At 41.1% G+C, this 25,194-nt stretch overlaps 1 protein-coding gene across 11 annotated transcripts in view; it reads right to left on the bottom strand.

Annotated features, from left to right (window-relative positions):
- Nucleotides 1–25,194, bottom strand: part of DOCK10 (dedicator of cytokinesis 10) — a 181,492-nt gene that overhangs the window by 19,600 nt on the left and 136,698 nt on the right. For 8 of the 11 annotated variants that reach the window (XM_077348873.1, XM_077348874.1, XM_077348879.1 and 5 more), the window contains exons 28-47: nucleotides 23,089–23,235; nucleotides 20,956–21,039; nucleotides 17,638–17,734; nucleotides 16,381–16,425; nucleotides 15,790–15,965; nucleotides 15,569–15,685; nucleotides 13,940–14,051; nucleotides 13,089–13,210; nucleotides 12,885–12,999; nucleotides 12,677–12,743; nucleotides 11,240–11,287; nucleotides 10,501–10,602; nucleotides 6,856–6,980; nucleotides 6,464–6,576; nucleotides 5,885–6,022; nucleotides 4,034–4,216; nucleotides 3,169–3,279; nucleotides 2,554–2,769; nucleotides 1,350–1,407; nucleotides 914–1,012 (exon numbers count right to left, since the gene is read on the bottom strand). In XM_077348873.1, coding sequence (XP_077204988.1) covers nucleotides 914–1,012; nucleotides 1,350–1,407; nucleotides 2,554–2,769; nucleotides 3,169–3,279; nucleotides 4,034–4,216; nucleotides 5,885–6,022; nucleotides 6,464–6,576; nucleotides 6,856–6,980; nucleotides 10,501–10,602; nucleotides 11,240–11,287; nucleotides 12,677–12,743; nucleotides 12,885–12,999; nucleotides 13,089–13,210; nucleotides 13,940–14,051; nucleotides 15,569–15,685; nucleotides 15,790–15,965; nucleotides 16,381–16,425; nucleotides 17,638–17,734; nucleotides 20,956–21,039; nucleotides 23,089–23,235 — 2,275 coding nt within the window. The remainder of the gene's footprint in view (nucleotides 1–913; nucleotides 1,013–1,349; nucleotides 1,408–2,553; nucleotides 2,770–3,168; nucleotides 3,280–4,033; nucleotides 4,217–5,884; nucleotides 6,023–6,463; nucleotides 6,577–6,855; nucleotides 6,981–10,500; nucleotides 10,603–11,239; nucleotides 11,288–12,676; nucleotides 12,744–12,884; nucleotides 13,000–13,088; nucleotides 13,211–13,939; nucleotides 14,052–15,568; nucleotides 15,686–15,789; nucleotides 15,966–16,380; nucleotides 16,426–17,637; nucleotides 17,735–20,955; nucleotides 21,040–23,088; nucleotides 23,236–25,194) is intronic. The other 3 variants (XM_077348878.1, XM_077348880.1, XM_077348872.1) reach the window with 2 other exon arrangements.

Raw genomic sequence — 25,194 nt, 5'->3', positions numbered from 1 at the left:
TGTGAGAATCATACCCTTGTTGATCCCCCTAGGATGCTTCTAGAGAAACCTTTACAGTACCAAACTTAAAAAGTGGTGGGGGGAGTAGCATCTCGCTATGGTCTGCATATCCCATGTACACCTTCCAGTTATTCCTTCCTACAGTAATTACTAATAACCATTAGGACTAGCAGCAGTTAGGAAATACTGCAGTTCTCATATGGGCTGCAGAGGTGAACATGCTGAGCAATCCATTCCAAACTATATTTCTCGAATATCCCTGTTGGCTGAAGAAGAAAAATTGGTTTTTATACCCCACTTTTCACTAACTAAAGGAGTCTCAAAGCACCTTACAATCGCCTTCTCTTCCTCTCCCCCTGTGAGGTGGATAAGGCAGAGAGTGCTCTGTGAGAACAGCTCTGTGAGAACCTGCATGTGGAGGAGTGGGGAATCAAACCCTGCTCTCCAGATTAAAAGCCACCACTTTTAACCACTACACCAAGCCACCACCAAACCACACTGAGCTACCTCTAACCTCCAAGGACTCCATAGTGTTACTTCAGAAAGTTAGTTCTCTACTAAATCCATGTTCTTCTTGGGCATTTTAGTTGGCATTTATTTTAGAACGGTGCCAACTAGCCCAAACATAAAACATCAAAAGCATGAAGTGTTGTCTTGGAATAAGCCTTGTCAGGGAAAGTATACCATTTGCAGTGCAAGATTTTTCCATCATTAATATTCCGACTCAGTCTTAAAAACATTTAGCAGCAGCAGAGATTAATTTCTGACTTATTGCTACCAAAGAACATAACGATACACCATGATCCTTTCTCCTGTGGGTAAGTTCTTAAACTGAGATATCCATAATAGGAGTCACTGAATTGCTAGAATGATATTGTCTGACCCATAAACAGACTATGGTTAGAACACTCACTTCCTCCAGTGTGAGTTGTTAGTAAGACATTGCTATCAGAGAGTTGAGCATCTTCCAGGAGCAAACGAGAGGTACAAATCTTTTCCATTTTCCAGTAACCTACGACAGTGTAAGATGTTATTAGCATTCTGTTAATACATGCATATTTAATGATGAAACACTAAGAAATGAAATACAAAAGCCCCTACCCCCCCCCCAAGGAGAAATGTTGTGTTAACCTCACATAATATATAATTTTCATATAATATATAATGTTGCTGCCATCTAGACACTTAGTAGCCACATGGGGAAAATATTCCAAAAGACTGTACACAGCTTAAGCAATAACTACAAAAGAACATCAGTCATATCAGAGAGAAACAGGTCAACGGAAGCTTGCATTCCCCGCTTTACTGTTTTCTATATTGCTGATAGGTTTAGAATATGATTATCTTACCCTTTCTTTTCAGGTACTCAGCAATAAGGGCAGCTATATGGATATAGCACATAGCAGCCTGCAACAAGAAATGGTATCAGGGATTAATATTGCACTGAGCCGATCTTTGCTTATCCTCAACAGCAGCAGATTGTGTTTTGCCAAAAAAGGTAGCTAAGGCTTCATTTGATTGATTTATTAGCACGGCAATTTGGAAACCAAAGAACTCATGATGAGTTTTTATTCATGTTATGCTGCTGTTAAAGTTACTCAGAGATTTGCCTAAAAAGGTGAAGACTATCAACTAAAGAAGCGTATGTGGATTTGGCCTGTAAGTAATACATATAGCAGGGCCTGAAAGTTATTTATCAAAAGTAGATGGAAAATAAGGGATCTTCTTTTAGGTGCACAAATAATCTATGTGAATGCCTGCATTTTAACAAATAATTGAAACAAAAGTTAATTGGGGGTAGCAGTTTCAGTCACTGGCTAACAAACGTTTTTCTAGTTTGGTTAGCCACAAGTTGTTTAGATCCAATCTCTGGCTACCTTCTATGTCTTGATTGTGTAATGCCATTTTTAAATGAATAAACAGAACTTCATCTCCCATGCTTTTTTGGTCAGTCCACATGTGCCAGCAATCCTCTTATGTTTGGAGATGCTGGGGTACTTGCACTTAAGGCCCACTCAGGCAGAAAGTAATTCTGGAGTAAGTCAGCACCTGCATGTAGATATCACGTAGGCAATTACCCAGACTGTTTGACTGTGGCTGCTTGAACAATTCCACTGTTGCTAGGGTAATTACTGGAATCAGTATACAGTCACTCCTGAGTGATTTCTCCCTCCATATGATCCTTGCTGAGTTGCAGGCCTAATAGTTGCCTTGCTACAGTGCTGCTAAAGTGTGATTCTGGCAGGTGAGAAGCAACCCAGAGAAGGGCAACTTAAATTCAACTGAGATCCCAAACAGAATGTATGTCCTAGCATTTTCTTCCTAAGAAATATTAAAGAAAACGTTAGGACAAATGTCTGTTTGAGATGCATTATATGTAGACTATTCTGCTTTATGGAAGATTGTTACATCTTTCTCTTCCAGCTCTATGTCTGAGCTTCATAGACAAGGCAGATAACAGGCACAAAGGTCCCATGTTTCTTAGTACTGCCCCAACTCCCCCTTTTTTTGCAGGTCGATTCCTTGTACAAGCTGTTAGTTTTAGAGAGTTACCTCTGATAAGTCTCCATTTCTAGCATGAATTTTGGCCATGCTCTCCAGCCAGGTCCTACGTAGTTCAGGCGTACTGGCATAGGAATTTGCCAGACTGTACTGTAAGTCCACTAGCATCTCAGGGTCCTTCTCATGCTCCTTCATCTGAGCCGTAGCCATTAAGACTGTCCTTATGCGTTTGGTCAAGTCTTTCACTTCTGCTGGGAAATTACTATTCTTTGGGGGAAAGAAGCAACAGAGAACAAAGAGTTCAGCAGGACATTTTTGATAAAGGGAACAATGACTGTGAAATTTTTTGGCCACTCCCCCTATCCCAACTGCACTGCTCATTAGATGTATTATACTAGTTTTACCGCTTTGTTTTCTATTTCAGGTTGACTGCATGATTTGTTGCATACATTGTAATTTTTTATTACATTGTTTTCTAATTTTGCTTTCTTCTTGACAAAAAAAGGAACACTATAAATGAAGTAAGTAAGTGCATTTCAAGATTAAGTACACTTTTCAAATGTATTCCCTCTGTAAAAATCCTTAAAGGACTGCAGTGGCAACAGAGGAGGAGGTGCATTGAGATCTACCCATCTGGAGTCATAAGTAATACAAAGAATTCCTTACTTTCATTTGCTTGTCCCCATTAGCAAAGTTATTTGTAATAGCCAGTGAATGCTGGAACCGAGAGCCTCCAATTCCTGCATCTGCAATCAACTGGCTTACAGCCTTGATGAGCTGAAGAAAAGGAAGAGCAAAAGGGAGTGTTGGCACAGGTAAATCGAACAGGAAAGCAGATGTTTTTATTGAATGCGCAGCTGTCTTCTCCATATCATGACATCTTGGAGAAGGAAAAGAATAGCACACACACAAGCAGGTAACGTGTGCAGGGTACACAAAAACACATAGGAAGTCACTAGTGGGCTATCCGTGGGTTATATTTTTTTTCTACAAATAGAGCACCTAGCACTAGTCTTTCTGTGTGTTTTTTGGTATCCTGCATACACCCATCTGCTTTGTGCACGCTATTCAATCCTGCTTGTCCTTAGCTAATATCTTGTATGTATGTTTCAAAACCTTTAGTATGGATGTCTGTAAGTTACCCTTAAATTTTCCTTTAATAAAAATGACTTCCCAGTTACCCCAGACTGGTTTATTTAAGAGTTTCTTAAGGGAATATCCCAATGGAAAACCCATTGTTATCTCCCTTTTGCTAATTCTCCTATAAGGTTTGCTAATTTCCCCAATTCAAAAACATTCAATTTGGGTAACATAACTACATATAAAAACTCTATTTGGGACTGAGTTGTGTTTTTTTTTTGTTTTGCTTAACTTTGTACACAAATGTACAAGAAATATCCCTTTTGCTGACAAAAGAAACCTAGGAACCTCAGTATTTTTCTAAGGAATTTGGAAGCAAGCATTGCCTATCCCTGAAAAAAATATAAGAGAACACTGGAAGCATTCAATTGGTAATCTTAGATTTGTTTACCTGCAAATGGGACCTGACAATTGACTTCTGCTTATTGAATTCAAAGTTCTTTCTCATGAAGAAATATAGCAAAGCAGAAGCTTCCATCTGAGTTGACCGTGACCTGTGATTACAGCACTTGAGGATCTCATAGCAGAACGACCCACATAAGTCAGCTTGCCCTTGGAAGAATGCTGAAGGGAACTATGAAAAACACAAAATCCACAAAAATGTTTGGTGTGCCTTTTCTAAAAGAGAGTTTTTTAAATCTCTGAAATGCAGTGTATATCAGCACAAGAAGCAAACTAAGGGCCATGAGCTTCTATAAATAGTTGTAATTCAAAGTAACCTATAGAATTTACCTACCAGATGAATTTTATCTATATAGTCCATCATGATGCCTGGAGAAAGTTTTTGCACTATGATAGGTCTAGACTTGCATGGTATAGAGATGCCACTGAAGTGCCTCATCTGATACTCTGGCATGGCCACCTGACTTCTGACTCCAACTGAGAGAAGTATAGAAACTGATACTTGGCAGTAGCCCTATAAGACACACTGGGTTGAACTGAGACTCAATTGTCAATTTCCATTGATCCCTCCTTCCCACTGCAGACCCCCTCCAGCAGGGTCCTGTGTCCCCTAGGAACAGCATTTACTGGCATCACAGGGCTGCAGTGGAAAAGGAGAGAGGAAAGTCCCATTCTGCCATTAGAACATTTAGTCTGGCTCCAATTTATTGTATAATACTTGTATTTGGTAAACTGGAGAAGCAGCTCAATTGATTGGAAAGGGCTATGATGCATTTTGGTTGGCTACTGGAAGTTTTTTTGTGTGGGGGGGATCCCTCATTGCAACTATTTAAAATCATAGAGTTGGAAAGGTGACCACCAGAATAATCTAGTCCAACCCCATGCACGATGCACAACTACTTGTCCATCAACAGTGGCCCAAATTTCATTCCCAATTGATCCCCCCCATCAAAAATCTCCAGAATCCAGCCTGATCTGAAGGAAATTCACCTACTATCCCACAGTAGCAATCAGCAATTCCTTGGGTATGCAAAGAAGGGCCACAAGAGACAAACACTGGCACACTTAATAAAACTTTTAGGGGTCCAGGATAAGAGTTCAAATTTGTGTTGTAATTTAATCTTGTTGGCATTCTTCTTTTCTAATATTATCTAACTAGTAATCAAGCCTGCTGTAATCAAAATACAGCGGGCGCTAGGCAAGGGAGCCTCTGCCAGTTGCGCGCAGCGCGGCTGCCGGGGGCTCCCCGACCGGTGGCCTGACGCGGCGAGAGGCGCTTCGTGTTGTGTTTACAACACAAATTTCCAATTCCCTTGAAACATGGGTGTAGGGGGAATCTACTGAGGATATGAGGGAAAGGTGGTCAAATATACATAATAATCCCCAGGGAAATATAAGATTTAGCTTTAAAATAAATCTGATCCTATCACTCTTCCCCCAAACCCTTCTCTGTGAATGTTGACATGGAATGTTCCCAGAATACTGAGTGTTCAGTGCTAGCATTTAATTTCAGCATATGATAATGGACAGCATTTTATAATTTGTAAGCAACTGGCTGCTCTTCTTCTATGTCACTATATTGACTTGGAGAAATACTTGACCTTGTTCAGTATTTTTTATCTGCCATATAATGCACTTAAAATGCAGATAACTTGCAATGTGTTTTTACCATTCAAGTTTTGAACTGAACTTAAGCTCTGACATTTTCTGTAACTTCTTTTACGGCTCTGATTTGCAGGATACTGTCATTTTGTCCTTTCAACACGAGGATCTCCCATCCCATTTCTCCCAATGGAGGAATATTTCTTGGCACAAATGAGAAGATCATATAGGGACTTACCTTGCTCACAAACAATCTTAGTGCAGCGAAGACGTGTTTAAGTGCTGCTGCAGAGTGGTTGATTTGCAAAAACAGCAGGTAGGTGTCAAAGACTTTTTTCATCAGTGTATTCTGGCAATCAGACTGTTGCAGTTGCTTCTGAAAAATCAGCCAAGAATCTTGTTTCAGCCTTTTAAAGCAAAGTGGTTCAGTATGTGTGGGTTTCACCAGTGAGTCCAAATGTGCAAAGCCTGTTAGGCAATACAATGCCAACCCACCTCCGTCTGCTCCACCACCCTTTCAGTGCCATCCTAGCTGACTGAACTTCTTTCTCACTGAGGAACAAGGTGGATTATGAAATATAGAAAGCAATGCCACCAGAAAGCATAAGATATCCGATAAACAAGGCAACAGTATAGGAAAATAGAAGTGGAAAACAATGGAGATTAAATACCTCCCACACAACGCACACATTCAACCCCGTGCCCTTACCGACTGGACAACTCCTCCCCTTCCTCTCCCCACTGCCAAGCTCTAGTGCCCATTGTATTCTTGGATACAACCGACTTTGCCCCTGGTTTTAGGATAAGAAAGTTATACCTGGTGGTGCTGAGTGAAAAGACACAGCAGGTCGAGGATGGTAAGGCAAACTTCTGTGGCAATGTTGGCTTCAGTATCTACATAGTGCACAATGTCTGTTTCATTAGAACCACCTAGAACAAAAGAGATGCAATGGAAACTTTCAAGAAAACAATGAAAACAAGCCCTCTGAGTGAGATATCAGACATTTAAAAAGGGTTTGTACAAAAAAACCTGTTGCAGTACTGCTACAAATAATCCTGTGGTAATATTCAACAAGCTGGAGAGCTGCAAGGAACTGAGGGGCAAGGATAAATCATGCCTGAATCAAGTCCCGGCTGTAAGTCCTCCCTCCAGCTTTTAACTTCTTCCAGCTTTTAAGTAAGGCTTTGGAAGGAGGTCAGGAACCTTACTTGCAATGGTGCTGTCTATCATCTGCAGGAGTTTAGGGTTGGAAAATGGATTTTTCCCTCGGATTATCGGTAACGTTTGAGATCTGTGATGCTTGTGACTCTCGCTGCTGGAAGCAGAGTGGATCCTGTGGAAAGAGGAGGCAGAGCACAATGGTAAGTTGTTATATGCCATGTTTCAATGATTCCCTCAAATCCTTCAGACTTCCCTTTAAATACTCTGCATGAGGGATTCCCAACCTTGTTGAGCCCATGAATACTTTTGGATGTTTTAGAACAGGCAGTGGGAGACAGTACTAGATGGCTATCATGGGTAGGGGGGTACAATCATCCAGACAATGAATGCTATCAGGGCTGTGGCCAGCCAGAACACTCTGGAAGACCCCACGCCAAGCTCCATGAAGCAACCCCTAGTCTGATAAGATGGAGCAAAGTGGAGAAAAGACAGGATTGGCACTTTGCTTGGGCATTAAGTAGATTGGTAGCTGTGTCTCTTTTTGTGTTTACTTTCTATTGCACTGGAGGAATTTAGGTTTAGAAAAAAAATGAACCGGGCACATTTCATGGGTACAGTTTATCCTTGCAAGTCTCGTTGCTGGCGTTATATAACAGAAATCAGATCTTTGAGCAATAGAATGAATGATATCAGCAAACTGTCTAGGATGTTACATACTACACTTTTCGAAATAATGATTGAACAAGGAAGATAATGTGTGTATTGTTAAACATTACTAAATTCACACCCTTCCCTTTCATTCTTAATATTCAAATGGAAGTTTTTGAAAGGTTAACATGAATCAGAAGGAGCATTAACATGCACTGTGATTCAATTAATCACAGCTTTCCCCACTCACTTAATTCATGTCAACAAAGCATTTGTTTGATAAGGTGTACAGTGAAGCAATCGCTAGGAGTTAGTGTGAAGCACCCTAGTCGCCTTTCCTTTCCTTTGGCGAGACATCATCACACCTGTTCTCCTGCAAATATGCTGTAATACAATGGGCTAGTGAAAGAGCTTCATTCATAGGGGCCCAGCTGTAAAGTGAGATCACTTCTTGTTCTTGAACAAGGAGCAAAAGGACGCATCATTTCCCCTCGTGCTCCATCTGCACCAACCATATGTGACAACACAAGGCAAGTATTCTGGTAACTGTTATTTTTCAGTCCCTAAGAAATACATAGAGCCTCTTGTGGCGCAGGGTGGTAAGGCAGCAGACATGCAGTCTGAAAGCTCTGCCCATGAGGCTGGGAGTTCAATCCCAGCAGCCGGCTCAAGGTTGACTCAGCCTTCCATCCTTCCAAGGTTGGTAAAATGAGTACCCAGCTTGCTGGGGGGTAAACGGTAATGACTGGGGAAGGCACTGGCAAACCACCCCATATTGAGTCTGCCATGAAAACACTAGAGGGCTTCACCCCAAGGGTCAGACACGGTGCTTGCACAGGGGATATCTTTACCTTTACCTTTTTAAGAAATACATGCAGCAAGAATACAGTACAAATTCTACACACTGAGATGGACCACGACATTAAGTTCATTTGAGGAAGGACAGTGTCTTTAGGAAAACTAGTAACATTCACCCTCAGGACATGACCCCTCAAGTGCATCCAGTCACTGTGCAGAGACAGAGAGCAAGCATGAGCTTGCTGGCTTGGGCCCAGTCTCAGCATGAGAGTTACCTCACCACCACTGCACCCATGTGCGGAGGAAGATCTGCCACCATGCTTTTGGAACAGCTTTAATGGCGGTCAGCTGTTCCATGAGTGATCCATGAGCCATACCAGTATGGAATGGGTTTTTATTTAACACCATGTAATGTTGTATTTTGATGTGTTTTAATGGGGGGGGGGTGTTAATTGGGATTGTATGTATGTGAATTGTTTGTAACCCGCCATGGGCCAACTTGCTGGAAACGGTGGATAATAAATCCAAATGATGATGATGATGGTGATGATGATGATGATGTTGTAATTTAGGAATGTTTGGAAAGTGGTGTCCTCAGTTATAGGGAGGGAATGTACATGTACTCCCTTCCTCCATACACAGGCACAGTGATTATGGGGCCACGCAGGGCTTGTGCCCACTCTCCCTCTCTAGGCACTAACGGAATGAGCAGAGGGCGACTATCCTTAAGGACAATGTGGAAAACCTTTGATCTCATTTCCTTTAAGCCATCATTATAGACTGGGACAGTTCCATTATACAGCGATAACAGGCTGCCAGCATCATGCCTATTGACTGTGCTCATCCTTTAGGCTCATATGCTGTATGGATCATTCCATGACTCTGCTAGTCTTTGTCCTTCTTTTTCCCCATGTCCTGTTGGCTCAGCAGTCCTAGATTTCAACCCAAATCCTCCACCTCCCATTTCAAACCCTCTGGTTTGTTCTTCCTCTCCTGTGCCTGCTTGGAGTCCCAGCCCATGCCTCCTCCCTTCTTCCCTTTGTAGTTGGGCAATTGACTTTCTCTCTCCCTGCTAGTTGCCTAGCTTTTCTTGGCTAAATGCCAAAACTTCGTGTCTGATTTTTCTCTCTTGCTGACCTTTGACACCTCTTCTCCCCCATCTTCTCTCTTGGAGGCATCCATGGGTGGGTCTTCCATGGAATAGCTTTGGGTAGGCACATTCTAGAGGTCTCTGTCTTTCATATTTCACAAAATACTGCTCAAAGTTCACACCTGTGTAAGTTCACAGAGTCAGGATTCAACACCAGCTTTGGAAGGTACATGTGATAAGGTCATGTATGTGTATTCTAGCAATGTGCTCCATGTGGTAACACTGCAGAACTAATAGCAGCTTTGGGGGGTGGGGCAGATCAGAAAGCATCCTAAATGAAAGATTACCCTCTCTCCCTACAGTGCCGTATTTCCAATAACATTTTGAGCAATGTTTATCACATTAAGATCTGCTGTAGGTTTACACATGGGGTCCAAGGTCACTTTGCCATGTCTAAGGAATACTATACTCAAAGTTTCCTATTCAGCAGCTCTTGGATATGAGCTTAGGAAAACTCACATCTGTACTGCCTAGATTTTTGGCGAATGGACTTATTTATACATGATAAAACCTACACATTCACTATGGTCATATGGTTTTTGTTAAACGAAATTTAGCTTGTAAAAAACCCCAGAGAAATGGAAGAGAAATGGGGGCTGCTTTAGGAGGAATGGGTTTACACTTGGACCCTTTTAGGTTGGAATTAAAGACCAAAATAAGCATGACCAAAATCAAAAATCTCTTTTCATCCGGAAAAGGAAAAATCTAACCTTGCCCAGCCCCAACAATGGGGTCAGCAGGGGAAGGTGAGAAGAGGAATTTAACCCTTCAGTCTCTACCTAGTTTCACCCCTTGAATCTCTCTGCCCCCCTCCTAATCCCCTTTCTCTTTTAAAGAAGAAAAGAGATTGGGCTCTTTTAAAACCCCGTATTTCCTCTTCAAAATGCTAATCAAAGCATGGGAGGGCCTGTTCCATTAACGGAGCCATGGGGAAGTTAAAGAGTTACATCCCTCTAACGTCCCCTTTCTGAATGGAAAAGGCACATGTTTGCAATTTGCTTCTTTCAGACCAATAGTGAGCTCTGCATTTCTGACATGCTTGTTGCAGTCCCAAGTTAAACATCCCCGAATGTTCAGTAAAAACAGGACCTCTTACCACTGGGGCAGAAGCCCCGATGTCTGACAAGATGAGTTGGAGCCTTTCAGAGTGCCATTATTTTGAGTGCTTTGAACAAACTTAAATGCGGCAGCAATTTTCCTACGGAGAATAAATAAGTGTAGATGATTCTCTCATATCAGAAGCTGGGCCTATGGTGTCTGAGAAAATATAAACACATCTGGCAGGACACAATAACAAAGCCCAAATCAATTAATGCCGTTCCCTTTCATTTTTTTTGCTGCTGGAAACGCAGCAGACAAGGGAGTTCATTGTTTCAGCATGAAATGAAAAACAAACGGTCATAATGTAGCCAAAGAAAAATGCCCTTGGCAGCTGGAAAAAAATAACGATCTCACATTTCTGAGACAGTGGCCAAAACGAATATCCAAGAGGGTCTCAGATTCTAATCCCTGTGAACTATTTTGGATTTCATTATACTGTATCTCATGGTAAAACCCAAAATCAATCTGGGAAAAGACAAATATACATATACTGAAGTCATTCTACTGGAATACATGGGGCCCTCCATTCCCCAATCTTTTCATTTTACAAAATTACTTAACTTCTTAACATGAATGTGGTAATGAATGACTTGGATGCGATGTGCAATGCACTGGAGCCTTTTGTGAAAACAGGTTATCTGGATTACATTTGTATGCTCGAGTTATATGCTACATTAAAAAAGCAAATTTTAATTGACATCTGGCTACAGATTTTCAGACAAGAACATCATTACCTCACTATGTTTCGTTTTCCTAGATATCTGAAATTCTGAAGGCAAACCCTGAAAGATAAAAAACAGATTCTCACTTCACTTTGCTGTTTTTTCCGAACATTTAGAGTTTACATGAATTCCACAAACGGACTCATAATTACTACCGTTAGTAAAAACAAAGCACCCCTTAGTGGCCAGAAACATGTTTCCTCTGAGCTTCACACAAGACCAATAATTCTGTCTCTTGCCATGATGCAGAATATGGCTCAAGGTCTAAGGCTAGTCTTTCTGACAATTCAAAATGAAAAGGAAGTTACCACACCAACTGGAAAATGCCAGTGTTGTTAATGAGCTGATCATCTACGCAGATTTTGTGTTCCTGTGCCAGTGGAAACAGACATGCAGGCACACAGAAAGTAGACATTGCTTGGCTTCAAGCAGAAGAAAGACAACCACCCATTAAGGAAAAACCATGCTCCCACTGTAACAGGATTCCTGAACAGGACAGAGACTGAGCTGTAATTATTTCCCCATCAATTCTGGGGATATTTTATGACTACGCAAATAAACTCCAACTCACACTTCATATTTACTTAAGTAACTGGCTTTGTATATGGCAAACTGGTCTGAAAAACAAAAACATGGCACAGCTGTTGATCAAAAGGGTGAGGAGCTGGCTGGCAGAACCCAAAGCCTTTAATAGTTACACAAAGGGAAGAATCTACTGTATTATATTGGAGATCTTTTCAGGTCTCTACACAAACTTTTCATTATCTATATGCCAGTTTGCTGCTATCCACAAGTTTTGCCAAATGTGTTATTCCCAGTTTAGCTGTATTTATTACTCAGTTACTTATACATCTTGATTCTAATTAGTTTTTTCCTAGCAACTAAGGTGTAAAGTTTGAGGAAATCTGTTTCAGTTTATCTGAAGGAGTGTTGCTCATGTTAAGCCTTTCAGTTCTCCCTTACCCCCAGAATTGAACTTTGTTGGTTTTGGGGTTGCCACTGGATTCAAACTTGGCTCTCACATGTAATTGTGTGCTAATTTCAACTGCCTTAATTCTTTCACAGCTATGATCACCCAATTACTTATGCATTTTGAATCTAACTAGCCTTTCCCAGCAACTAACCCCTCCCTATATGAAGGTTGGAAAACTTCTGACAATTTAGGCATGGAATTTGGGAAGGCCAGGGACCTAACAAAGCACCAGTTTTCTTCAGGGGATTTGATCTATGTAGTCTGGAGATGTCCTGTAACCCTGGGACACTCCCAAGTCCTACTTGGAGGCTAGCATCCCTACCCATCACTCATCTAGGGGTGGGGGAGCATATCCTGGGACAGAGTGTCAGATAATAATGAAAATAATTTGTCTTTCAGAGTTCAAACCTAAATGCAAATGTGAAATTTCAGACACAATTTTTTTTACCCCCAACCCCCTTAGAAGAACAGCTTACTCTAAAATGTTGAAAAAATCAGTTATCTCTGTGAACGGGGCCCTCTGCCAATAGGAGATCAGTGTATCTGGAAAAAGACACAACAATATACAGTTATGGCTTACTCATAATTAAAGAGTCTCAGCAAAAGCTCACTAGAGGATAAATGAAATCTGAAACAAAGTATGTGAATCCTCTTTAAATGGTGTCTGGATTCCCTTGTCCTTACCCTCTGAAATGGTTTTCATAATATGAAGGAAGCACATCAGGAGACTTCTGGTCTCAGCCTGATCCAGCTTATCGAAACGAAGAGCTGACCCAATCAGAGACAAAGGTCTCACGATCTGTCAGATTGAAAGATAGAGGATATTTACCATGGCTGGAGTGATCTTTTCCATTCCAAAATTATTTTTGCTCATTCTCACATACACACCTTTTCACAGGTTTCTGTTCCCTCACTGATTTTTTCATTGGTGCTTGGATTAGAGTCAAGACTTGCTAAGGAGCCTCTGGAGTCAGCATGGTTTGCTGCAGAAATAGCTACTGATGAAAAAGCTGGAAACAAAAGCCACAACGAACATGCTAAAATGATGTTGATGGAGACAGAAACTAAGAATAAGAATGGAAAACTCAAAATGCTGCCGGGACACTTGTTACTGTTGTTGAGAACACAATACAGTTGAATTAATGACAACAACAATGACTATGGCTCTCAGCTGACACAATGATCATTTTTGTTATTGCTGTTGTGGGATGCACATAATAGATTTTCAGACAGAACTGCCCAAAGGTTACTGAAGTACTGCATGATGTTTTGGAATAGGAATGCAAATTCAACAATATTTCTGCCCCACTATTTGGACTGGAGGCAGTTAAAGAACAAAACCGGTGGAGAAATACGTGACCTACTTGAAACAGGCTTGCAATTCAGGTCTTTTTGTATTCCTGCGCGTGGATACTTAAATGCCCTAAGTGCTAAGTGAGAATAGATTTTAATCCAGCAGAAATACCGTTGACACATGTTCATGTTTAATGGTTTGATAATGGCTAATGTTGAAATCACGAGCAAAAGAGTTAATATAATGACATGTATGGAAGAGTTATAGTTGTTCATGAAGAATAAGGCGGGGGATTGCCCAGGCGTTTTCTGAAAATGCAAGAAAGTTTGTTTCCCTGCATTCCATGAAAAAGGAGTTATGAAAACACACTGTATGGCAACTAACAAATGGCAAAACTCATAGTGGAGCAACACAGACACACATCTCTGTACAAAAGCTTTCTCACCTGCTATGGAGTTAAGAACATCTTTGGAAAAAGAGGTATCTACAGAGTTTGCGTGTTTCATTCCTGCCTGACTCTGCAGTCCTCCAGTGGTACTCAAATCATCCCTGGATCCCTGAATTTCAGAGGAAATGGGAGGGGAAAGACATTTGGTTAGTTCTCATCATTTTAACAATCCAAGAACTACTTCTTAAACTGATAAGGACAGGACATTGCTTAGAGTTTGATTTCCCACATTCAGTTTGACAATGCAGCTCTCCCTGGTTAATGCAAAGACTCACAAACTTCCATATCTGGATCACTCTTTGTTTAAGTGCAGAAAATATTAGTCATGTTTCCTAGACGAACATTATTATTTCTATATTATTCTCGGAATCTAAAGTTGAGAGATTCTGGCTGTTCCATAAGTTCAGAGCTGAGGTTTGAATCAAGGACTTCCTGCCTCACAGCTCAGCAATGGAAGCTTTTTGGTTTTCACTTTTATTTTTATCTGAACTTCTCTTCTAAGCTCAAATTACAGCATTTAGTCCAGGGGTGGGAAAACTGTGGCCCTCCAGATGTCCATGGACTACAATTCCCACGAGCCCCTGCCAGCATTCGCCACGTTTGCCCACCCCTGATTTAGTCAATATCCACAGACCAACTCTAGTTAAGCTAATTTAGGGCCAATTCAGCTCTTGATGTGAGAGGATTACTCTGCAAAGAGTGACTCATACCCCCTATTAAAATAATGGCACATAAGAAAATTAAACATGTGTGAGAAGAAGAGGAGCAGGTTTTTATTCCCCACTTCTTTCTACCCAAGGAGCTTCAAAACAACTTATAATCACACCCCCTTCTATTCCCTGCAACGGTTACCTTGTGAGGCAAGTGAAACTGAGAGAGTTCTGAGAGAACTGTGACTGGCCCAAGGTTACCCTGCAGGCTTCATGTGGGAGGGTGAGGAATCAAACCCAGTTCTCCAGATTAGAGGCCACCACTCTTTATCACTACACCATGCCAGCTCTCTCAAACTTTTCATATTAGGCTTGATTTTTTAAAATTTGGAGATGCTTTTGAGAAAGCAACCTCTACTAGTATTGTAAATTGGATGTGTGGACTATGTTTGTGTTTGTTTTATGGCAAGGATTAAAAGAATGAGAGGGGGAACGGGAGGGTGAAAGAGGGAGGGAGAGAGGGGGGAGCAGGAGAGGGAGGGAAAGGGGGAAAGAGAAAGAAGAGGCAGAGGCAGTAGGGGACGCGGCAGGAGGGCTGAGGGAGAACAGGTGGAGGACAGAGAGGGGAAGAAGTGAGACCCAGTGGGAATATGGAGTTTCCCCACCCTATGTGTTACTTGCAGGTTGTCTGCTTGTCTATTTGAATAGCATAATACTATCCCTTGGCAACGAGTTCATGCAATATGTGTTTGGGATTTTCTCCAGTTAGTCCATAAGAACTAACAGTGGTTAGCATATTCTCATAGAAGTCCTCAGTGAAGAAGGTGGTTACGTAACACTTTCAAATTAGTGGACGTTGATTAAACATATTCATATTGCTGGAAAAAATTGCTAGAAAAAAAGTCTTGAGGAAGAAATGTTTGTACTACATTCTGTCCACACCTACAAAGTATGTATGGGCATCCATCTGGTTTACCTGATTGGATGTATTTATATTGAAAAGAAACATGTCCTTCATATAGATCCTAGGCATGTTGTCCAAAAGCATGCCATACAGAGGCATATAGAGATTCGCTATCAGTGCCTGTTTCTCCTGAAAACACAGGAATTCAAAGAGATTAATCATCACTCTGGATAGTTGGGGGGCTGATTTAAAAACTTGATGTAGTACATAAATATGGCAGTGAGCTTACTTACTGGCTCTGCATATCGGTCATCGAATGAATGTTTTGCCATGAGATTTTTGAGGATGGCCAGGGCCATGTGCCTGATATCCTGGTCCTCCTGAAGTGCAAACCCAACCTCCCGAAGAAGTAATCCAATTAAGAAATGTTTACGGCAAAACTCATTTGTCACTGTGTATTCTGGAACATCTTGAAGGAAACAGGCTACATGGTCATTTTATATAGAAAACTCATACCATTCCAGAGATTCTGCAAAGATTTGGATTATTGCTCACTATTATTTCAATCAAGAAACAAATACTAAGGGAACTAGCTAATTATGTTTTCATGTCTTTTCGCTGGGTTTCAGAACAAACTAAACAATCACTACTGGAAAAAAATGTTTCTTTTGTTACACAGTTCATGAGATAAAGACTGGCAGCAGGATTTCTGTTTACATAGGCTGCTTACATTGCTAAACTAGGAAAGATAGGACTCCCAGACTGCCTTCTAGCACGCCATTATACAACTGATATTGTCCCCTGATTGGCCATTCGCCCCAGTAGCTATCAGCATTCACATGCAAGTAATGATGATTGAAAAGAGAACACAATTTGATTCTTACCTGATGCATGAAACTGCTGCGTTGTTTCTGATGGTGTTATTGGGTCTTAAATTATGTTAGGGAAATACAAGGAAGGGTAGGGGGGAAGAACAAGAATTATACTTTGGGTAATCAGTTTCATAGAATCATTCATCAGTCTATTTTGATTGCCATTATAAAATAGTGGCTTTGGATAAGGTTCTTAAGATCAGTTCCTCTGAACCCCCCTTTAAAGATGCATAATACAGTCAATACTGTCAGTCAATACTGTCAATACTATCAGTCAGATTTACAGCATGCAGCATTCCAAAGGTATGGATGAATCTAGCCTAAACCTTCATCAAACCCAAGTATTTAGTGTACATGGTTCTTTTCCTTCGAATTGTCAAGATGTCTGACACAAAATATGAATACTACACACTATGCCCCCCCAGCCATTTATCTGGGTGCAGTTTAATAGATGTTTTCAGTTGGTTTATTGTTAAAAAGTCGAACCCTTATTTGCCATGCTTAAAAAATCACCTTGGACCACTGTCAAGTAAATGTATCTCTCTTCTCCCATTAGAACCCAGTCAAATGACTGCTTGGCAGGCTTTCCGTGTTCATTGCCAACGGTAGCTTGTTCTATCTTTTCAAGAATATTGCGATACACTTCAATGTTTCATGAAATATTTTTCTTGCTTTCAAACTATTCATGCTTTATTTACCTCATGAACCTGATCCTCCTATAATTTACAACAGCCCATGAAGGGCATGTAAAAGGGAGCTCCTCCACCAGGCATTTGGTTGAGGCCGGCCAATTTAACAACATCTGTTGGTCCCCCAAACACCCCGCTTCATGAACTGAGCCATGCTGACCTCCCACAGGGTCATGTTAAAAGTTGAGAGTTGTTGTCACATTGTGAATCTGTTATAGTGTTTTGTTATAATCCATTATGTTCAATTTTGGAACCACTGTTATGTTACTGTCACTAGATTTTGATAAAATCAGAGATTTCGATAAAATCAGCGCTCATGCCTTAAATAAATCTTTGTTGGTCCTAAAGGTGCTACTTTATTGTGCTCCTTCAGACCAACACGGCTACCCATTTGAATCTATCATTATAGATTTCGATGTATACCCAAGACGTTTTATATAAACCGCCTTAAGCCTTATGGGAGGGCGGTATATAAATTTAAGAAATAAATAAAATAAATGAGACATGACAAAAAGTTCATTTTTTAAAAAGCCAATGTTATGTTTTATTCCTTCTTTGTTACCTGTATGATTTTCCTCACCTGGAATGTCTGCAGATCTCATAGGCAGGCACAGAGGAATGAAGTGTTCATGGTTACATACTTCTTGTAGAAAGTCAAATTTATACTGGAACAAAATCTGAAACATTACAACACTTGAGCTGAATCCTCTCGTTAATCTCTCGTCCTTGCATCAGGAAAACAATAACAACCTAATGTTGGTTTCTGCTGCCACTCTTACAGCTACCCAATGCATCACTACTCTTCCTGAATTTCATACTTTCTGGTTTTCAAAGCAACTCAAAGGAACCCTTTGAAGCCACTTTGCTAAGGAATAATGCTTCAGGCACTGCTTCCAGATGTCAGTTTCCTTCTGGGATTATAGAACTGTACAAGAAATTAGGGTAAAAATACCTGTTCTGAGATATAACTATTAGCACATGGTTTGGTGCATACAGAGAGCCAATGTGGTGTACTGGTTAAAATGTTGGACAAGGATCTGAAAAATTCAGGTCCAAATCCCCACTTGTGCTGTGAAGCTTGCTTGGTGGCCTTGGGCCCATAGAACAAATAAATGTATATGGAACTTACAGGCTCTGGAGGAAGTTTTGCCATCTCTGATGAACCTATTTAGAACAGGAGCAACTGGGACAGCAATGTATTTGTCCATGTGAGTCAGCGCTTTCTAATCAAGGGATGTTATTAGTTAGCTGACTGCCTATGGCCATACCACCCTGAACACGCCCGATCTTGACTGATCTTGAAAGCTAAGCAGGGTTGGGCCTGATTAGTACTTGGATGGGAGACCTGTAGTTAGCTGATCAAGGACATCTGACCCCAATCTGGAAGGTTCCTAAAAGACTGCAAGTCTTTTCAGGGATAAACGCTTAGAAAAAAGCGGTCAGATCAGGAAAGGCTCGCACTTGTGGCTTGTTCCCATGAATTGATGTCTCCACATCCAGAAGGAGAATTTGCTGCTGTTGTCTCCCTTAATATTTAGCAGTGACTAAGTAAGCCATGGGGAAGGCAAATTTGACATGGATTGGCACTGCATTACAGAGCATAATGCGTAACCAACACTGACTAAGGAAAGCCCAAGTGCCAACCTGTCCTCATCCTCCAAGGGAAAACTCTTTCATCTGAATTAATCCTCACTGGAAGCCCTGCCTTATGGTGGCCCCACACAATATCTGAAAAGTTCTGTGGGTAACAAGGAACATACTGGCAGGCACCACGTTGGGGAGCACTGACCTAAATAATGGTCCTTGATTAAAAAGCTCAAACTCAAATGAAGTGACTAGTTTTTTTAGGTCCCATCAATGTATATGCAGAAGTCTCAATGAAAAACTAAAAATATTTGTGGCTTAAGTGAACTTTCAAAGAACATGCTGGGTTTCAAAATTTTAATTAACCTGAACTACTGACAGAACCACATGATGATTTTTCAGATGGTACCACATACGATTAAGCTTTCTTAGAAGCTGGGATCAGACTGCAGCAAAGAAGTTGTGAAGAGCAAGTGCATATTAGCTTGCTGTGTCTTTTTTCCAGGCTGTTATTTATTCTTATCTTCTAAACAGAGACAGCAAGCTAATGAAAATATTGTCAGAAACAGACAAGAGTCTACATATTTCTCTAGTGCGTAGGTTTGCACACACACACGCACACGAGTGCAGAGAGAGAAAGAGACTGACATATTTGTCTTGGCTCATCAGTAGCTGAGTTTACAAGTATTGTAGGAAATAATTATGAAAGGTTCTCCTTTATATTTTCAACCATGTAATCTTTGGGGATGTAATTTGTTTCATACAGACGGACTAATGTGTGTTTTATTAGCCATTATCTGAAACTCCTCAGAAGGCATTGGTTAGGAATGAAACATTTGGTAACAATTTTCTTTAGAGGATTCTTTAGAGATTTAACATCTTCATGTACAATTATTATGGCTAGAACCACACATTCAGTAGACAACCAAATCTTCTACTGAACATTTACAAAGCAGTGGTTTGAGGCCATGATACGCAGTGGAGAAATGGAAGTTGGTTAGACACAGTTCTAATGCCCAGCCTTCCTTACCCTTTGTAATGCTGGCCTTATAATCGCTTATCACTATCCAAAGGCAAATTTGAAAGCAGAATCTGAGCTGGCGAGATTTAAGGGAGAAAAGTGATGGGGAAGGGAAGGATTAATTCCTGTTTTCACCCCTGTAAACTATCTGTAGGACCACCTGTCTCCTTATGCCCCCTGCAGGGCTCTCCCCGCTCTACGGATGCTAATCTGCTTGTGGTCCCTGGCTTTGACTGGGCCAGGACCTTCTCGGTCTTGCCCTGACCTGGTGGAATGAGCTCCTGGAAGAGCTCATTCCAGGCCCTGATGGAATTTCTAAGTCCCTGTCACAAAGTTTCATTGGGTTATCTTTGTCTCTGTTCACACCATTATTATTTGTATGACATTATTTCATTTTGGTGTCTTATAATTGCATCCTGTTAAGCTTTTCCAAGTGTTTGGAGGAGGAAGAAGGGATATCTACAATGTTCAGTGTGTCTCGGTGGAAAGATGGAATATCCTGTGACTGACTGACAAGGTTTGTATAGACAGATCAAATAATTCATATACATAGCTTATAGTGTATGTATAGCGGGTATGTCTGAAATGGTCACAACTGTGTTGGATCCATGTTTTGGTAAAACTTTGGTTTATGAATAGTAAAAAAGGATAGAGAAGAACCCTGCTGGATCTCACATAATGACCATCCAGTTTTAGCATAGGGCCAATGAATAGGGATCAGAGCATTCCAGCACTGGTATTCAGAAGTTTACCGCTTCTGAATTTGCAGGTTCCTTTTAACTACCATGTCTCTAATCCCCTTTTAAAGTCACTTATGCCAGTAGCCATCACCACATCCACTGGCAGTGAATGCTTCTGCAGGGCCTGCAAGACAGAGCTCTTCTGCCAGACACATGGTTGAGGTCAAGGGCAGAACCCTGGCATTCCAACTAGGGCCCCTTCCCATGGTTTGGTAGATCTGCACCCACTTCCCAGTGGAAGAAGACTTGGCCTCCAGCTGAACAAGGTGGGATTAGAAGTCATCACCGCTTGTTTATTGTATAGTGGGGGTTTTACTGGCTTTTAACATTTTATTAGGTGAACCGCTGTGGGTTGTTAGGAAAAGCGGCGGTATATAAACTGAAATAATAAATAAATAAATTTAATTTTCTTTTGCTTTTGAATCTATTACCCATCAACTTCATTGGGTCCCCCTGAGCTCTAGTATTTTCAGAGGAAGAAAAATTAGGCAACAACAACTCTTTCTTCATGTCAACCCTTAAAGATACAGTGTTGTAAACGTTACACTCTTACCTTGTGGTCACCAGGTCCAAACATACTTATGTAGCTGTTGATCAATTTGAAGACAAATCCACGATCCATGAATGTGAAACAACGCTAAAACAAACAAAACTATTTTAATTATATAATCTAGGTAAAGTCTGTAACATAAAATACAGAGCACAGAGCCAGTATTATCATGGATTGAATTTGACAGATCTGTTCTGCTAGAAATGGTATATTCCTCCAGGAGAAAAGAGCCTTCTTGCATGTGAAATGCTGGTATTTTTTGTAGTACTTTATATGGTTTTAAATTCTTGTAAACTGCCACAAGCTGGCAGGGTCCAGGAGTAGTGGTCAATAAATAAAAAAATAAATAAGGAGAAGGTTCCTGCCACTAAAGAAAAGCAACTTCTCTGTGTGGGGTCTGTTGGGGTCAACAAGCAACGTTGGGTTTTAAAAATGATCTATGAGTATAGGTACTGTTCAAGTTTTTTAAATTTGAGGGTAGACTGTAGGCAACAACTTCAGTTCCCCATTTGCAATGGAGGAGCAATGACTAATCTCATGAGACCAAATTGCTCTTGTCCCTCCTTTGTTTAAAAGAAGAAGAGTTGGTTCATATATGCCACTTTTCTCTACCCAAAAGAGTCTCAAAGCAGCTTAAAATAGACTTTCTTGTCCTCCCCCGACAACAGACACCCTGTGAGGTAACCCAAGGCCACCCAGCTGGCTGCATGGAGGGGACCGGGAATCAGACTTGGCTCGCCAGATTAGAAGTCCATGCTCCTAACCACTACACAAAGCTGGCTCTCTGATTGCCTAGACTAGCTTGATCAGAGCTTGGAAGCTAAGCAGGGCCATCCATGGTTAGTATCTGGATTCGAGACAAGCAAGAAAGACTGCTATTTTATTAACTAGTTTCAAAGCCTGTTCCTAAGAATGGGCCTTGAAAGGGCCCTCTCCCCTGGCCAGGCAGCTTAAGGTGGCTTTTGGCCGCAGCTCGCAGCCAGATCAAGTGGGGCGGGTGGGGGCTGACCAGCTCATTAGGAGGCCTAGGACAGATTTCCTTAGCAGGCAGTCAGCAGGCCGGGAGGCCCTCATTAGCAGGCCCTCCACCATGACCCTGTGCCCAGGGCCCTCTCCCCTTACCTGCTGCTGGCTCCAGGCACTGAGACATGTCTGAGAGCAAAGAGGCTAGAGTCTAGGGATGGAGGGTGGGACAGCCGGACATATTCCACCCCCCAGGCTGTTTCACAAATATAAGGACCCTATCCACTACATTCTGCACCAGCTGCAGGTTCTGGGTCAAGGACAAAAGGTGCATATCTTTCTGTCTGGAAGAGTGATACTTGTTGAACTTCTGTCAGCTATGCAGTGTTAAAATGCATATATCTTCTGTCAGAAAGACGGCACTAAATTGAAAAAAATCACAGCAGCTACGTTTTAATAAACAGTGTATCTACCATCCCCAAAAGAGAATTATGGCTGTGGCATTCAAGTCCTCCGAAGTATGCTGCTGTTATATGACAGAATGAATAAGTTTAAACTTTGTGTTTTCATTTTAGTAGGCATCTAGTATTCTTGCACCAAAAAATCAAGTGGCACAGCTAACGGTTGCCCTGTAGATCACTACTGGTTCTCAAATTCCAACTATTGTTTGTTCAGAATTATTTTTTCTCTCTTGGACTGAACACCATGAAGAGCTGAGAAAGGAACCAAGACAAAGGCTGGTAGCCAGAATCCAATCTTGCTAAGTAGTAGCTTAATAAGGAATATGGAGTTGAGGCACTGATGAAAGAGTTTTCTGAGAAATTATTCCTGGGTTTCCCAGGGGGATATGGGAGGTAAAGTAATACAGCCTACCTTTTAAGTCTCCTGCAGCCAGGTACAAGGCAGCTCCCATGGCGTAATGGCTTCATGTTGCCTACATAGTGCCAATTGCCATGAGCAAGGATCTCACATGAGTGGCATACAGTCTCTTAGTGTTGTGAGTAAGACCCCCATCCCCATCTTAGTGCTATGTGTAAGACATTTTACTGATGTCAGGGTGGACAGGTCTCCTCTTCATTACGGTTTGCAAAGGGCCTTGTGGGGGCTGTAGGATATAGATAATCTGATCTCAGTAAGGCTAAAAAAGGGCTGTTTGTAGTAAAGGCAGCTTACCTTCAGAAACCTGCCAACACTATGGTTTGCATTCTTGGTCTCTTCAAGAGCATCTCTGTGTTTCCAAACTACATGATCCGATAAGACCATAATGAGTGTGTCCAGCTCATTGTGGAATGATTCTGGAAATCTCTGAGTGCGAAGAGCCTAAACAGACAAGAGGTGACTTCTTTAGAATTGGAATGTAATATTGACCCTAAGTATTCCATCTTAATCTCATGAAATAATCTTCTGTAAAACTGTACAGAAGAGAGCTGCCTTATCAAAGTGTTGGGATTGGTGATCCAGACTTTTTTCTCAAGAGCCTTCTGATGGTGCCAAGGGAGTCTGTAATATATTCAGGACAGCTTCTGAGTCTGGACCAACTTTCAATTTTTCATGCAACTGTAGAACATACAGTTCAGAGAACCCAAAATTCCCTTCAATCTACTCATTATTATCAACAGGGCATCACCAGTTAAAAACAGAGTCACCACTGTACAGGAGTATTGGGCAAGGTAGACCCAGGTTCAAATTCCCACACTGCCATAGAAGCTTTCTGAGTGAATTTGGGCTGATCACACACTCTTATTCTAAACCATCCCACAGGGTTGCTGTGAGGATAGAAGAAGAGAATGTTTTAAGCTACTGTAGGTCCCCACAGGGGAGAAAAGTGGGGTAGTCAGTCTGTCAGTCTTTACTACAGCCCAAAAATCATACAGAAACAGAAAAAAATAATTATTTAATATTGAATAATCTACATTAAATCTCTGCAGACTTTATTCAGCATATTATATACAGCCGTTTACAGGTTATAATCTGATAAATTATACGCAGGACAGTATTTCGATCCACATTTTCCTTGTAGAGAACTTGGAACAGTTTAGTCAATCTCTACTAATAAAATTCCCAGAATCTTCTGCTCAAAGAAAAGTTTTTTTTTAATCAACTAGTGTGAGTTCAAGTATACTTATCAATAAAATCCACAGTGAAGTAACATGTGTACCAATTATTCAACTCAGATGATCAGAGCAGGGACAAAAGATACAACTAAAAGGAGTGTTTTTATATCGAGCACCAGGGAGAAAAGAGGGGTATACATGCAGTCATAAAAATAAGTAACAGGGGTAGGTTGTTAACAACCTAAATGGGATCCTGTGAGTCTAGACTCCCTTTCTGCTTCACCCCAAGTTGCTGTAGATGTAGCTACAGAAGGAGAAGCTGCCAAGCACACAAAGAAGTCCTTCAGCACAAACACAAGTTAACTTTTGTTAACAACTGGGAAATTTACGCATAGCTCTTATAACTCTTGAAACTCAGGAGGCAGACAATGAAATTAAATGATAGTCCAATGGAATGAGTAGGGCTGAAGTCATCTTGACAGCTCCATGAAAGGAGTGGGGCTGAAATAATCATGGCCTTGGTTCCAAAAGATAGGCCAAAAATAAAGGCCATGCGTGTATCCAGGATGTGTCCAATTACTTCTCAGAATGAGGGAAACAGCAGATGGGGCCCTATTGTCTCCTATCTCTGCCAGATGTGGATTTGATTTGGCTGGCCAATTCTCTGAATCAACTCCTGCAGCTTATTTTTCAGAGACTCAGCACAGAGTTCTCATTCACAGCATGACCATTTGTGGAACGATTCCCAATTTTTCACACCAGGGTAGGCAGTACTGTAGCACATATGAAGCCTGAGGAATCTGAATTTAATTTTGCATGCCTCAGGATAATGCACAGGGAAGGATTTTCCTAATGCTGTTAAAGCAAACTGAGTAATGCTTCAGAGGGGTAAGTCTTTTGCAGCAAAAATAGTCAGGGAATCTTCTGGCACCTTTAAATACTAACATAATTATATTCCATGGGCTCTAGTCCATGAAAGCCTGTGCCGGAATAAAGTTGTATTAGTCAAGCACTATAAGATTCCAGTTTATTTTTTCAGTAAAGCTTATAAACTAAGTACAGGAAAAGAAAGCTTTTAGGAATATCAGTTCCACAGGATATATTTAAATTATTTGAACATGAGATCGCTCAGAAGCAGAACCCTCCAGATGTCCATGGACTACAATTCCCATGAGCGACTGCTGGCAGGGGTTCATGAGAATTGTAGTCCATGGACATCTGGAGG

Source organism: Paroedura picta, chromosome 8 (genome assembly GCF_049243985.1).
Source record: "Paroedura picta isolate Pp20150507F chromosome 8, Ppicta_v3.0, whole genome shotgun sequence".
Classification (NCBI taxonomy): Eukaryota; Metazoa; Chordata; class Lepidosauria; order Squamata; family Gekkonidae; genus Paroedura; species Paroedura picta.
Note: the sequence above shows the minus strand (reverse complement) of the source record. Positions and strands in the feature narration are given on the sequence as shown.